The 16,446-nt window shown below is 43.4% G+C and overlaps 1 protein-coding gene across 1 annotated transcript in view; it reads left to right on the top strand.

Annotated features, from left to right (window-relative positions):
* The window catches only part of mtor (mechanistic target of rapamycin kinase), a 91,648-nt gene that overhangs the window by 56,504 nt on the left and 18,698 nt on the right, over positions 1–16,446 (top strand). The window contains exons 29-36 of the mRNA XM_079168517.1: positions 1,401–1,476; positions 2,991–3,130; positions 5,694–5,794; positions 6,297–6,412; positions 8,987–9,064; positions 9,379–9,486; positions 13,602–13,727; positions 14,411–14,542. Coding sequence (XP_079024643.1) covers positions 1,401–1,476; positions 2,991–3,130; positions 5,694–5,794; positions 6,297–6,412; positions 8,987–9,064; positions 9,379–9,486; positions 13,602–13,727; positions 14,411–14,542 — 877 coding nt within the window. The remainder of the gene's footprint in view (positions 1–1,400; positions 1,477–2,990; positions 3,131–5,693; positions 5,795–6,296; positions 6,413–8,986; positions 9,065–9,378; positions 9,487–13,601; positions 13,728–14,410; positions 14,543–16,446) is intronic.

Here is a 16,446-nt window from a genome sequence, read left to right as displayed (position 1 = left end):
GGAGAGTTCATAGCCTAACTCCTGCTTGGCTTGGAGTAACATTGTAGAAGTCCAACGAAGAGTTACTTTCTAGTTCTGTATATATTTATTTTTGAAATTATTTTATCTGCTGATTTTGTGATTTATAAACTGCAAAATTCCATTAAACAGAATTATAAAAAATTACGATATGTAGATAAGAAGATTAATTCCAATCAATTCCACTCAGATTTTACATTTTAAAAGTAAAAGCAGCACCGGTTTTGGATTCTTATCAGTACTCTAGGCAACTAAATCAGTATCAGGAGAGAATCAGTGCATCTTTAGTTGCATTAAGTCTTTCCTGGGACGTGTATTGGCACATGATTAGGGACTCGGAGCATTGAGTTCCGAGTGGTCCAATGGTCAGATTGTCTTCTGTTTCCAACTATGTACGAGATGGCTCCCGTTGTGATTCTTTTTGTTATTTTACGCGTCACCACGCAGGGCGGCAGCAGCGGCTCCCCGAGCTTTTGGCATGACCACTTGCTGTGCCATTTCATCACATTTCTTGGCCTTTACCCCATGTCCAACCAGGTTTCTGACATACATACTCAAGTATCCTTCATCAACTTTCCCCTGCTGTCCTCAAGAACTCCACCGCATACCAGTCCTCTTCAAACGCTACATTTTACAGATGTATTGGCCGTGGCTGCACAAGGGTTTTGCAGTTGAGGAAATATAATAGACTCGCGGTTCATACGAGTGTTTCCAGATGTGGCGGCGTCGCGGGTGAGTGGAGGGTGTACAAACGGGAATTGTGGTGTCCTGACAGATAACACATCATTTGTCGAACAAGCGTGACACATGTCTAAAGGTGCGTTTCGTTTTCACAATAAGCACCTTGCTGAAAGAGGAAACGTTTATTCTATGTTGCCAAAATGCATTCAAGCAGGCTTTTTAGTTCGCATTGTTGGGTATGTTACTTTTCTTGAAGGCAGAATGATGGTTCAGGGACACACTTCTCTCTCAACCCCGGAGAAACTCGGGGTTGAAATACGTTTGCCGTATTTGTGGGTGGGAAGCTGGTGAAGGATCACAAACTCGTCTCTGCACCATTGACTCCTACTGGTTGGTTGCCGCCCGCACGGTTGATCTGAAAAAGAAAAGCCACCAACGTCAACTGTGGAGTTGGCAGCAACACAGACTTCAGTGCGAGGCAATTACATCACATAGTGGGGCGTAAAGGACTTCTGGACAGTTAGACATTCGACATCTACTTGATCTACCACCTGTGTGATCGCTCACAAGGATGTGGAAATCATGAAAATCATTTTGTAACTACTAAACAAACTGCATCCACATATTGAACCAGATATTTCCCCAAGTTTTGTCTTCCGATTGGTCTAAACGCTTGTCTTTGCTTTTGTCACATCTTGCAGCATCAACAATAAACTACAGCAGCCAGAAGCCGCATCAGGGGTTCTGGAGTACGCCATGAAGCATTTTGGTGAACTGGTGAGTATATATAAAAAAAAAAAGGAAACCTTATCTTGGGTTGCATTCAGACACTGGGACAAAGAAATGTAGCCTCCTTTTTCTATTTTTTTTCAATCATACCATTACATGGGCACAGTAGGCCAGCTACTGCAGAGGGCCTCTGCAAAAAACAAACATTTTGTCACTTGTAACCATAGCAACAACCCTCACCAACTCAGATCTTTGCATTTCTTGATGCATTTTCAGACTGAATACGTTCATACTGGGCTGTGTTACATGTGGCCTCTTGTACACATACACGTCTTCCCGGGAACATCCTCTCCCCGATACACACATGGGGATGAGGGCCGCTGGAGACGCATGCCCCCAGAACACCCTGTTCTTAATGTGCAGCACGTGGAAAAACCATCTGCTTTGCTGATCAGTAGTCAACTGCAAGCAGCAGAATTATGGACATTTTGTCCTATGGACAGGTTGTTTGGATTTTCTTGCATTATGCGTCTCCACCGTCTATTTCTTAAAGGCGAGTGGTTTGTAAAGTGGATTGTGGACGTGCATTGGACACCATCACACAGATTTTCCACATCCATTACATTATTTTCTGATCGTTCCCCCTCACTGTTACCAAACTTGCATCTTTTAGTAACTTTGGTTTTGTTTGCTTGATTGGATCTACCAGAAATCCTTTTTAGGATCAGTACGAATTATAGACTTAAAGGAAGAATTCACCCTTATAATGACTATTTGTATATGAATTACTCAAGAGTTCTTGATGAAAAACGTGTCTAAATGATACTATAATTATATATTTATTTTACTGTGAAACACTTTAATAGATACAGGTAGGACATTGACATCAAAATCTATCAGAGAGAAAGTAGATGACACTCAAAACAGCCATGACATTCATCTTGAGGGCTATGATGGACTGAAGTTATATACCTCTCGTGTACACTCGAGTGTAAATGAGAGATTATAACCTTTTTATGTCAATTCGTGCCTAGCGGCTAAAAAAACCCAAATCCGTTAGCGAGCAGAGTTACTAATACGCAGTCTTTTTCCTTTTTTCTACAATCCACTGTTGCCACAAATCCAAATTCAAAGCTTAGCTGGTGTTGAGGACAAACTCAATGTATTAAGTGGTTATTTTTAGCCTAAAGTCAAGTCAAATGTTTTTTAACTGCTAGGACCCCTATGGAAAAGACTCAGTTTCGCTGTGCACTTCCGGGAACCTTGTTTATGAGGCGATCGTCTGCAAAGTTTTACTGTTAAGAGGACGCGAGGTTTCCCTGTTTGGCATAGCAGTCGGGAATCCTCAGTAAAGGTCGAAGGAGATCTATGTACAGTATGAAATCTCCCAAAGGAAGTCAAAACTTTTACATGAGCTCAACGTTTAGATAGAACAGGTCCAGGACTGATTAGTTAAAATGGGAATCTTTAATCTCTACCACAAAAAAAACTCCCACCATTTATTACATCATCAAACGGTCAACATAACAAACATGTGTCTACTTTTTGTTTTTATCTACTAGGAAATACAAGCTACTTGGTATGAGAAGCTACACGAGTGGGAGGATGCTCTGGTTGCATATGACAAGAAGATTGACATGAACAAAGAGGATCCGGAGCTCATCCTGGGCAGAATGCGCTGCTTAGAGGCCCTGGGAGAATGGTATGTCGGGAGTCATATGGGGCTGCAACACTCCGTTCAAATCCGTGTTCTTCCTCTAGAAACACTCAGAGAGTCAGCATTATTGTTTGCTGACTGTATTCAACTTACCATAAGTTGTTTTTCTTTAGTATACATGTTTCTTCAGTTTTCAACCTCGGCTCTAACGGATAAAGACTGTCTGAGGTAGTATACTTGCAGTGAGCTATTCCATCTCCTATTTTCTATTTTCGTTGGCCGCTTAATTCCTAATGAGTCCTGACATTAGGGCCTTTAATGAGTAGTCGAAAAAAGAGAGCGAAACGTTCCTAATTTTACCGAACAGGCATCCAACGACAGTAAGAGGCGCCGCTGCTGCAATGAAACCTCACCACGGCTGAGGCTCGACTCCATAACGACCGCCTGCCTTCAAGGAGCACTTTTTTTTTTTTTTTAAGGGAAAAAGAAAGTCACAAGACGTCCGAGGGGGATCCAAATATGTGGATCGTCACCGGGCCCGTGACTCTAAGCAGATGTTCATTTGCTTATGTAACCTGCCTCTATGGGCCATTGTTGTGCACACTATGAGACATTTCACTAGAAAGTGATTCAGTCATTTTACAAGACGATGATTCAGCTGAAGGGACTCTGTGTACGTTTGTGTGTGGACGGGTAAGGCGGGGAGATGATGTAACAGTTGACCGGGTCATTAGTCAGAGGAGATCAGACTCAAGAGAGCACATTGTTCCGCGTTAAGGTAAGCGGGTATTGTACAAGCGCTCTCTGTGATAATCCTAAACTGGTGAGAGAGATTTTTAAATGTTTTCGGCAGTTGAACTCAAACATTAGTTAAGCATTGGACAGCTTTGAAGCGTCCTTAAGCCTACAATGTCCAATCAATTTAGCGTATGTATTGTGGGTTCAAAGTGATTGGGCCTCTCCGTTGTGTTAGTCCTCACATATCAACTTGCTGATCACAAGAGCTGCTTCATTTCTAACAAAATGCTGCTAATTGGCCCTCAAGCTGAAGCATGCAGCTGTTTTGGCATGTTGTGCTCTGGGGATGGAGGCTTGTGTGTGGGATAAAGCCGCTTTTTTGGACACCCCTGTATATCTTTCTTTTACAGACTAAAAAAAGAAAAATGAAATGTTTCCACACAGTTGATCTGAAAAAAAGCCAATAAGCATAAAAAGTAATGCTACTGAAGTAGCAGCATGAAAAGGCTTTTTTGTTTTTGTTTTAGTTCATATAATAACCTTTTTATTGGATAAGGATAGTAAAAATGATAGTAGATGTTGGCAAGAATATACTGCAAAGTACCAGGAAGTCAGTCCCTGTATTCAGCACTACTTGTGTTTTTGTATGTTACTTAAGATGCTCCACAAACCTGCGCAGGGTTCCCCAGAGACCTACTGGGAGTTATGCAACGCGACCTACAATGATATGCTAATAAAAACCATTCCATTTAGGTGAGCTAGCTCCCTGGTGCTGCTAGTGTTCATGCTGACTCACTGTCATGGTTCACTGGAACCCTTTTTAAAGGAGCTGAGTCATCGTTAACGCGTGCCGTGAAAACTGACTGTTTATCCCGTCCAAGTAGGTACAAGGAGACTAAGGAGAGAGTGAGGGAGGATCACACAGTCCTGAGAAGAGGCTCAAGTGAAACAATCCCGTGCAGGTGGACCAATGGGTTGTAGTGAAGGGCCTTTAAAAGAGTCCTTAAATTACTAAATTAGTGTCGCCTTTTAAGTTTTATTCTAGCAACTTCTGAAATGAAAATTCCAGAGACGTGAATAATGGTCTGCTGAGTCAAATTAAAAGTCAAGCTCTTCCCTCTGCTGGACTCGCTCTGTCTGTCTGCCGTAGACAAACGTACGGCCAGTGTACCGGAGCGCTCTGTGCTCGTTGCTTTCATGTTATACGATAGCCAGCCAGCTGCAGAACGGCTCCACTTCACTTACCTCGGTCCAAACCTGCCTCTCTCTGTCTCTCTGTCTGCGCCTCCCTCTGTCTCTCTCCCTCATCCAGGCTCGCTCCAGCATCCTGCCTGTAATACACATGCGGCGGGTTTGATCTCCCAGACAATGCCGTACTGATTGTTGTTAATGAGGAATTAGTCTTGGTTGGATGCACCTGACCCCAACGGGAACATCCCATCTGTTTGCTGGGACACTTGATTTTTATCAGACTCTTTTGGGATGGTACACTGATTTTAAGATGTTCCTCTTTAGGAACAAATGAAGGAATAAATAATGGCAGATGTAGAAGAAAGCCTTATCTCCTTCTCATTCTTGGCTGGAAGTGCTTGGCTATTCTGGTGACGGATAGCTTCAGCTGTTCAGTGCAGGAACAGTACATTCAGTGTCTTAACATGCATGTATTCATTGTTGGGACTTTTTTTTTATTCTGTTGAAGATTATGACTTGACCAGTGCAGTATAGCATCGCTTTAGACAAGTTTTAAAAGCCTCAGTTTTTGCAAGTGAACCTGATGATAGCTGAGATTGGTTTCAGAATAACTGATGTCATCACTGGATCTGCTTCTTTTTTTTTTTACCATCTGAAGCCTGCGATTGTTGTTTTCCAGGGGGCAGTTGCACCAGCAGTGCTGCGAGGAATGGACGCTGGTGAGCGAGGAAACCCAGGCCAAGATGGCTCGTATGGCTGCTGCCGCCGCCTGGGGTCTAGGTAACCACTTCACGTCAGATATGACCTTACAATTGAAAATATTTGGAAGAAAAACAATGAAAACAGTTACGGCTCTGGCCAATTCCCCCTCACATAAGCAGATGGGAATGGTATCCAGTCATAACATTGACATATCGTAACGTGCAACGGTGGAGAAAAGCAGCGACCACACTGCAGAAGCTTCCTCAGAGGACTGCGGTCTGGCTCTGACTTTCTTAAATCAATCGTAAACCTTGAGACGAATCCCAACCCGCAGACCCATCAGACCATCTTTTATTCTTGTCAGTTGGAAGCCAAATGTTGAGGTTGCAATCATTTATATTCTAGCAAGCTGAGGTGGACTGTTGTTCAAAACTGCAGTGACAGTCAAACTTCAACCTGCCTCAGTCTTGCTAAGTTAGGGCTCAAGACATCCAACAAATAGCCGTTTCAGTCCTTAATAAAAACTGCCTGCTTCAATCAGTTTTGGTGCTATTTGGTAACTTGATTGTTGTCTCTCCAGGGCACTGGGACAGCATGGAGGAGTACACGTGTATGATCCCAAGAGACACACATGATGGCGCTTTTTATAGAGCGGTGCTAGCCCTGCATCAGGACCTCTTCTCATTGGCCCAGCAGGTGGGTTACATCACCACTCACAAATACACCCGATGGACCTACCCCCCCCCCCTCCCCCATTTGATGCACATTAAAAGTCTATATTTTTAGAAAACATCTCATAAAGACATGCCACATGGGAGTCTGGTGTCTGGAATTTTCATTAATCTTTATAGCGAGTTATGAAATGTTAAAATCATTGGAAACCAATGCTGTAAAGAAACATAAAAATGACTTTACGGCTATTCCAGACAGGATCAAATTCCCCCATCAGCTCAGGCTTTTCATAAAAAAGAGTGAAATGCACTTTTCCTTTTTACACCGTGGTGTGGAAATGTTATGTAACTCTTGAAATTGTAAATCACGGCAGCGTTCAGCCACAAACAAATACAGATCCCTGTCAGCCTGTCAACAAGGTCAGGGCGGTGTTTTCCTCAATCGATGAAGGTTGGGATGTTAAATGAACTCACGCTCCCGGGGGATGGATTTGTTCAAGCTGTCTAACGAACACAAGCTCCAGCACTGACACCAGTTGACACCTGCGCCTCCAATCTCCCTGAACTCATCCTCCAAGTTCCCTTTTTCGCCACAAAGCCCGGGGGACCTGCTCTCGGTGCCCCCTCTTCCCTCCACAGCTCGAATTTGGAGATTGGATCCAGGTGTGGCCCATAGGATTCGACATCAGCTGAATAGGAAAAGCAGACTTTTGACTCTTGGCAACAATGAGGCCGCTCAACAATGAGTGAAGAGGAATTAGAAGCAGATGGAGCAAGGGTGAAAGCTTAAATGTCAACATGAGCTCAGTCTAGTCTTCCGGATGTGGTTGGTAATCCTCGCACTTAAGTCCTTCTGATTCCATAGGGCTGTTCCTTTCCTCCCGCCCATACCCCCCAACAACCAGACGTGCGCTCCGGGAGTTTCACCGCGTGTCTTTGTGAAAGGGTTCAGGTTACTTTGCTTTATAAATCTCTGTGTTTTGGTCTGTTCCAGCGATGACGTGTAGACATGGCAGTCATGCTTCCCCCCCCCAAAGTAGAGAAGTCCGTGGCTGTGCCAAGAATCGTGATATATCCAGCGCTTTGATTAGCAAATTGTCTCATGGTTTTCACAAACTTCGAGTTCCCCCCAGCAGTTGATTTGGCTCCAACCGTTCACATAGAGGCCTTCATATCACGCTGCAATGATAAAGTGATCTGACTGCACCTATGCAAGTAAGTAGGATCAACCTTTACGTGGGCGAATGGGAGATTGGGTCACGGTTTGTTTGTGCTGCCAGAAGCCAGACACTGCATTTATCAGGAGTCGTCTGGACTGCACATTTCCAACGAGGCCCCATAGCAGTAATTCAGGAGTAAACAGGACCATAACTGAGGTGAGGCTGTAAAGAAGCAGCCTCATTGTCACCTCGTCCCAGCCGCCCTCCCACAACCCCTCCTCTTGTTGTGCATGCCTGAAGAGCTGTTTCGGCACGCCATTCCTCCTTCCCCCCCCCCCCCCCCCCCCCCAAGATTGGTGGGAGTCGTTCTGAAACAGCTGTGTGCACCGGCCTCAGAGAGCTTCCTCAGTCAACCTCTCTCATTTTACCTTCCCACCTAATAACAGTTCCCAAAAACATTGGCTGTGGAAGTCCGAGAAATCAGCACATTTTCCTCCACAGTACCTGTGTCCTTGTTTGTCCCCCTTTGCTGCTCTGGATCGGGTCGTTCTCTCAGCTGTTTATTTTCCACCCCTCAGGGTTCTCCCTGCTGAAGGAATGTCTGCTGTGTACTTGAGTTTGGAGAAGTGTTGTCCTGTTACGAAAAGTCAGGGAACTGAGTTTACCAATGAGTCAGTAATATACGGTAATACACCCCAAGAAAACATTTTTAGGGCATGAATGTACTGTGTGAGCTGGTTAAACATCATGAAAGCATTTTGGGGAATTTGCATCACTGTTCTGGAAGGAACCATGACTAACCCAATTTTATTCAATCTCTATTCTCAATTCCCTCTCAAACCCCTCTCCCCGTCGCCGAATGGGCATGCAAAATCAGGCTGTTTTCAAAAGATACATTTGACATCCACCACCACGGTTGCGTAGCTTTCACACTGTTCATTTCCCTCTCCTCATAAAACACTTGGCACTCAGCGTTGCATCAAACCAGTTTTGCTAAAGAAGCTGGCGTTCTAGTCCTCGCTGCACTTATGTGTCGCTGTTGGCTCGACTTAAACGAGAAAGGGTGCGAGCAGCGAGCAATAACATGCCTTTGTACACTTTGTACAAGGTGTTTTCATTCCCTGGGTTTGGTCCAATCCCGGCTGGTCCTGATGCGAGACGTTTTTTTGGACGGTGTGACATTGTGTTATGTGTGTACATGCCGGGGTCGTGCTCGCCATATGTTATTGAGGAAACTGCTATTTGTTAGCTTTACTGAGAGTATCTTGGGCAGGCAACTTAGTTAGGTCATGAATTAAACCTTCTGTCTCATGTCAAGGATGTGCTGCGGCTTCAGAAGCTAGTTGACAATTGCACCATCAGTGCAACATTCAGGCAGACATTCATTTCATTAAAAGATCACACTGTAAATGTTTTATTGTTGTTTATTGTTCATGTAGTGTATTGACAAAGCAAGAGACCTCCTGGATGCTGAGCTGACAGCCATGGCCGGAGAGAGCTACAGTCGAGCCTACGGGGTAAGTGTGTCAGCCAAAAAATATTCAGCGCTTGGCTTCAGTCCACCATCTCATTTTTCACAGCGTTCATGTGCAGAAGGATGATGCCACGGCATCACACTCTTATAAAAAGTTTAAGTCTCTGATCTAGCTTCTTTAGAAGTCAAAAGCATTATTATTTGATGAAGGTTCAGTGGCATGCTGAATGCATTTAATTATAGATTCTGATCAAGCTTTAATGATCCTTTTTTTAAAATATTGCACAGAAGGGAGCTTTTGCGACTATATTAATGAACGTGTGGATAAGAATTAATGTGTGTGTGTTTGGTCTCCAGGCCATGGTGTCTTCCCAGATGCTGTCCGAGCTCGAGGAGGTGATCCAGTATAAGCTGGTGCCAGAGAGGAGGGACATCATTAGAGAAACATGGTGGGAGAGGCTTCAGGTAACTGCAGCGTATGATAGACTGACCGACACACACACACACACACACACACACACACATTAGCACTCTCACGTGTGCAACTACAGATGTGAAACAGCTGTTGGAAAGGCTACTGTTACTAATGGGAAACATTACAAGACAGACGCCATACATACACACACTAATACCTCAGCTAGTGCAGATTCCCCGTCTGATAGATTTGGGTGTTTATTTCTACATTTTGAAGTATATTTGTAAAAGCAGAATCATGTTGGGCTCTGGTAAGTTTACTGTGCTTGAACAAACAGATGAAGGTGAGTGCTAACTAAGTCAAAGATATGTTCCACATGCAGCCAAAACTAGCTACAATCTGTCCAAAATAGTCTATTTGTCTCCAGAAATGTATTCACAACCTTGCAGCTGTGTCGACAAATAAAAGAAACGAGAAGAGAAAATCTATTTTCTTTTTTTATATTAAATGTTTTTAGCACACTGTCCACAAGTGGCCAAATGTGATTTGTGGGGTTTGTCCTTGTAGTTCTGTTATCATCTCTCTCATCATGAAAGAAATGAGGTGATCTTGTGCCGTAATGAGTCCAAATTAATATTTGCCCTCTGAATGCATTCGGCAGCAGCAGCATGTGAACCACCCGTTCACCTTCGATTCCATTCACATAGCAGGTCGCTTATATTAGTGTAAGTTGGATGATGACAAAGTGATATCAGATTTGAACCTCGTAGAGCAGGGGTCTCAAACTCATTTTCACTCTGGGCCACATCAGCATCATGGTTGCCCTCAAAGGGCCGGTTGTAAATATAAGACTGTGTAAATGTAACTACTTCTAACGTATTGGTAAATAACTGCAGTGTTTCCCCTAGGTTTACAGCTTTGGGAGCAGAGGACAATTGTAAATTGTATCAAGTCTAACTTTTTTTTACTTGCTGGCGGATTCGCACATAAAATGACGTGGGGGGCCGATTTGGCCTGCGGGCTTTAAATTTCAGACCCCTCTCGTAGAGACTCAATCTGACCAATTGTTCCCGTGTTCGGATCGTTTTTCACATTAACTGAAAGCCATGACCATACATGAGAGTTGGAATATACAGTAAAAGGTTTTGTAAATCATGAGCTTCAGTTTGTTCTACTCAGTAAATATAACTGACCCCCCCCCCCCCCCCCCCCCCCCCCAAAAAAAACACCAACACACTAAAAAATAATAATATCATACATCATTCATCGGTGCCCTTACTTGCCATCGCCTGCATGAAATGATCATTGTAGGAATATTCAGAAAAGACCCCATCCAAACTTCCTACTTCCTGAGTCTGATTATAATTACTATTATTATCTATATTAATTATGAATTACAGTGTTGTACGTGTTGTTAAATGAGACAGCAGGACGTTCAGGCAAGCGGTTGAGGAAAACTGTGCCGCCGGCCAAGTCTTTGGCATTTGAGACAAATGCCATCCGATCTAAGATGATACCGTTCAAGTTCATCGTTTCCATGTTGGCCTTCAAGATGTGGTTGTTTGAAAAAGGCCTCTGCCTGGTATGTGCATGTTGAGGGAAGAATTTTGAGTCGGGCCGGAAAAACTGAAAAGCCATCGACCTGTGATGCACCACTCCTGATAACATTGCAGCCAAGCTGCTCGGTTTAATACAGCGCTTATAATGCTGCTTACCCTCTCTGCCTGTTGGCGTTCCTGTTCTTCATATCCTGCTCAGATGTTACTGGTATCTTGGAAATTTCTAAAACCTGCGTCATCCTTCACCCTCGCTGCAGCCCAGGGCGATTATATTGTCTTTTCCTGCCCAGCTGTTAGAAATGCACCTAACTCGTACTAATGTCCTTTTCATATTTCAAAAGTTTCTGTGTAATTAGCTTGACCATTGAATGAAAACCTTTACACACACCCACTCAAACCCCGTGCAGTAAATTAAAGATACTCTTGATCATCTCAACCTTTTCCAGACGGAGGTGGGTTGGGGGAGGTATTTAGGATCAAGAGGGGTCTTCTTTAGCAAACAGAGCAGCCCATAATGGCACCTGAGCTGGTGTTTCTTCTCTCTGAGGTGATTTATTGGAGGCTGACCTCACACATCTGTCTGGGAGTCACTGTCCCGCTCCTTTCTTTCAATGCCAGTCTCTCCCTCATCAAAGGAGTATAGGTATGGCAGAGAGCGTATGAAAACACTGCACCCCACCGCCTGTGGGTAAATGTGTCAGAGTGAGTTTCTTGCACTTCTATCCCTGTGGCGACCTGTTGGAATTTTGGGCTCTTTGCTTCTTCTCGTCCTTTGCTCGTGTTTGCTGCGCTCCTCTACGCACACACTTTCAAACCATTTTACTCACACTTTTATTGGGCCAATTCCATATAATAAAGGTCTAATATGTAACATTTCCACATTAAAATGTCTGAAAAAAGCCAGACGACCTATTTTATTTATGTTGTTGAGTTGTGCATGTTTATTTCACCCAAATGTTTCCAAGAATTTTCTAACCTAGAAAAATGTAGTAATTTTAAACGAGGGAACGGTCCGTGTCTTTTGGTCGCCTGTCAATGGAGTCATATCTACTTTGAACGTGCGTCAGGGTTGTCTGCAGAAGTTGTCATAAATCATTTTTGAATCCAGTTTTAAGCCTCATTTTTACACTGCACATTTTAGATCTTGGTTATTTTTAACTACATATTTTGTCATCGGAACGTCTGGATCTTAAAGTTATTAGAGAAACAAGCTGAGTAAACATTCGTCGCTCCTCCGGGACGTCCCTTTGCCACTGAACACAGACTTTTAATATGAAACCTCTTTGTTCAGTGTTTTACCAGTTTTAATCACTGGGTCTGTTATTTTTGGAGAGGTGGAGACTACTGCGGATAGTTTGGCTCCCAGGGTAAACCTCCTGAACGCCTGAATCTCAAATTATTAGATAAACATGCTGAGTAAATATGACTGCAATGATGTAATGGTTGTGAACTCCCATGACGCCGCGCTACTTCATAATGTCCCCAACAACGTCTTTTGTTATTTTGTTACTTTCTTTTCTATGTTTGCCCTTCCTCGATAGTATACATTGAAGAAACGGACAGGAAATGTTGGGAGAAAGAAAAGGAGATGACAATGATCCACAGCTGGATTCAAACCCGAAATGTTGCGGTTTCATGGTGACGCCCCCGATGATATCGGCTGTTCTTTTCAATCAAGTTGCTTGAACCGGCTAATTTAGCACCTCCTCATCGCTTCTCAGCAGAATGATGTCAGTGGTCTCATACAGTTAAACTCAGACTAAACTTCTAATCACTGAACAGAGCTTCTGCCAGATTTCACGTACACTCAGCCTCTTATCCCGTCATGGTAAGCCCACTGCAGAAACTGAAGTATTTAAATCTAGCCTCAGCTTTTCACAGCTTACTGAAAGGCTTGTCCCGGCAGACTTCTGCTGCCATCTAAGGAATACAGCAAACAAGTTTCAAATAAGATTAAACCATGAAGTAAGCACGTGTTGGGTGGTGATGGGTAGTGTTATCTCTGAAACTCTGAGACATCACCCCAGCACTGATTTAAAGACCTTGTTTGTCACTGCTAGTTGCCATGTAACCTACAATGACCCTTACTTGTAGCAGTGTCAGTAAATGCAATCGGGTAACATCAGTCATTTTTCATGTTCATATTATTTTGTCTACCCCCGCCCTAGACTTGTCTTAAATTGAAATCATTCAGAGCGGATTATACAGAGCGAACTTATTTTCACCGGAGCTGGATCCCTCTCCGTGTCGCCTCCCCCTGCAGCACTGTGTTATATCACAATGATGAATGAGGTCGAGGTTGAGAGAATATTAGAGCGTGAAAGTGAGCTAATGGTGCTTATAAATGTATGAATACAGACCTGTGATTGTGAAATTTTCTTTTCTGCCACGTGAATGTGTAGTCACGTGTGGACATGTTTAAGACAGGGACCACTGGTTGCATTAGTAGCCCCCTGGGTTTCAACCGTGCCCCTCTCTCACATGTGTTCATTCTCTTGAGGTTTAACGAGTAGGTTGCTCTCTTTTGAGGGGAGTAACAAAAGGGTAATGCATCTAACCGTCTGTCCCTCGTGATCTTTATGTGTTTTTTTTTTTTTTTTCTCCAGGGTTGTCAGCGCATCGTAGAGGACTGGCAAAGGATCCTGATGGTCAGATCGCTTGTCATCAGCCCCCACGAGGACATGAGGACGTGGCTGAAGTATGCCAGCCTCTGTGGCAGGAGCGGACGCCTGGTCAGTACGTCGACATATCTGTACAAAGCCCCTCAGTCGTCTCCGATCGGACCCCCGATCATGCATGATTATTACGGTTCCATAACATTTAGGAGGAATGAATCAGAGTTGATTAAATCCGACTTGTCAAACGGAAAAAGGTAAGCTGAGCTCTGAGTTAAGTGCAAACATTAACAGCAGCCATGAAATTTAACTTGATTTCAACCTGTTTTAAGTTGGCGCTGATGAACGTAACGCAGCACCCTCAATCACACTGTTTAGAAACCCGAGTCTGCATATCTGCAGAATTTTAAGTGGTGCAATTTTCCATCCTTTACCTCACTGTTGTTCTAATTGATTGCAAGGGATGGCAGACAATCGGCCAATTTTTCTCTCCGCTCACTTCATGCACACACACAGAGAATGTGATTGGCCAACGTCGAACGTAGCAGGAAATGTGATTACAAGGGGTTGGAAAAAATGACATTTACCATTTTCTGTCTTCACAAAATCTTTAGCACTAACTCAAGCTCTGACTTACTTTTACTCTTTTAGAAAACAAATGTAATCAAATATTATCAAGGTAGAAATTTATCAAGCTCTTATTATCTCGGGGCCCCTAAAAACTGGGTTCGTATTAAACTATAAATGATCTTGCGAGTCATTTGCTCTATTTGCTTCTGTTTACCTCTTCATCCCACCAGGCACTGGCCCATAAGACCCTGGTGCTCCTTCTGGGCGTCGACCCCTCCAAACAACTTGATCACCCGCTGCCCACGGCCCACCCGCACGTCACCTACGCTTATATGAAGTACATGTGGAAGAGCGCCCGCAAGGTAGGAGCAAACAACAACTGTTGTGTTGAGTCGACATTTTAGTGTAATGCTTATATATTAATCATATATCAGATTTAGCTTTAGTGGCCCAGTGTGTGTACACATGGAAGGAATTTATACGGTGCAGACTGCACCACATACATGACGTAGGTTGACAGTATATACAGTATTAACACCATGCTCATATTGGACAAATATTCACATGGTTAAATGTGTATATATGTCTTTGTACTTGGCAAAAAAACAGGTATTACTTTTTTAGGATAAACAGCAACGGGCATCGGATTATCTTCGAAAGAGTTCTGATGTTCATTACTGTTATGTGGAAGTTTTTAGTGCAACATGAGGCAACAATCAGAGTTTCAAATTTTCCAGATTGGGAGGGTTTAAATTACTGGAACGTCAGTGACATAAACAGCTAATTAATTGAACATTGGGAGGGAAACCGCCTGAGAAACATTAACACCAACAAACCGTAAAATGGAAATTGCAACCAGCCCAGTGATTGTATTGTCACGCTTAATGAATCCGACCCACCAGGATCTGGAAGAGGTGTTTTATGATCATTAACAATGACTGAGCTTACCAGAACTATTATTATATATTTAGTGTAGTAGGTTCTCTTCAGGTAACCGTAACCATAAAAAGCCTTCTGAAAAGAAGAAGCTTGTACCAAATATAAAAACGGTAAACCTGAAGCATAAAATTAAACCAACCTTCACTTGACAACGTAATGAGGGCTGCCTACTTTAAATGGCAAATTCTTGTATAAATTAAGTTCACTGTTGTATACGCAGGTAGCTAGCCAACAGGTTATGTTGTGTAAGTTTGCTTTCAGGCCAGCCACTGGACCAGCATTGTGGGCACTATGCCGGATCCGCTCCAGTTCACTTACAACAGCGACAGAGGCACAGGCAACGCTGTGCTGACTCTGCTTAATACAGCTACAAAACACCGTATGCATCCTAAAGGCTCATTGATCTCAACATCAATTCTCTGTAGTCTATAGTTCTCTGGATCAGAGACTTTCTCTCCTGCCGCCCACAGAGGGTCTGTGTCAGGGGCAGCATGTCAGACTGTGAGCTCAGGCTGCCCACAAGGCTGTGTTCTTCCTCCTGTGCTTATTCACTCTTTTTACCAATACATTCACGATCAATGGGAATTGTTCTAGATTGTTTAAGTATGCTGATGACACGGCCTTGGTTGGCCGTCTACAGAAAACAGACCCACGAGGTGTAGCTGCAGATGCGGCCCACACTGAAGCCTTTCAAACATGGGGTCGCATTAGCCAGCTAGAAATCAATGTGATTTCTGTCCTAATTATAATGCCATTAAAGAAAGAATAAATAAATGAATTGTGCACATCTATCAAACTTTCTTCTTTGAAATGACATCCAGGGTGGTGGATACCACTGATTGTAGCGATCATTTTGTAAGCAATCTGTCTGTTCGCTGTAAACATATAAATACCACGGTGACACTCTGCTGCACCATAGATACTTTGTTAGGGCTGCGTAAATGGAAGAATTAGGAGGGAATGAGTTTTCTTTCTCTCGGTAGTTGCCGTGATTCGCTGTAGATCAGCAGGCTCATTTTCATTCATCCACATTCATAAGGTGCTTTGCATTGACCATTTATGGTTGAATGTGGGCGTGTGGAGGACGGTGTGTGAGGATGAACCAGCTGCGCACATTTACAGGTTGTGATTTATAAAAGGATGTTGCGTACACAAGGTTTTCTAAATCAGAATATGTTTTGCCGAACGTGCGTTTCCTCCTTTGCACGTGTGTTAACATTTAGTTTGGATCCTATGCACTGTTTTATAAGTGAGACTCCCAGGGGCCTCATTTACTGAGTATATGCTCACGAGGTTCTCACAGCAGCTTTATCTTCTGAGGAAACTG

The sequence above is a fragment of the Pholis gunnellus genome (genome assembly GCF_910591455.1).
Source record: "Pholis gunnellus genome assembly, chromosome: 2".
Taxonomy (NCBI): domain Eukaryota; kingdom Metazoa; phylum Chordata; class Actinopteri; order Perciformes; family Pholidae; genus Pholis; species Pholis gunnellus.
Note: the sequence above shows the minus strand (reverse complement) of the source record. Positions and strands in the feature narration are given on the sequence as shown.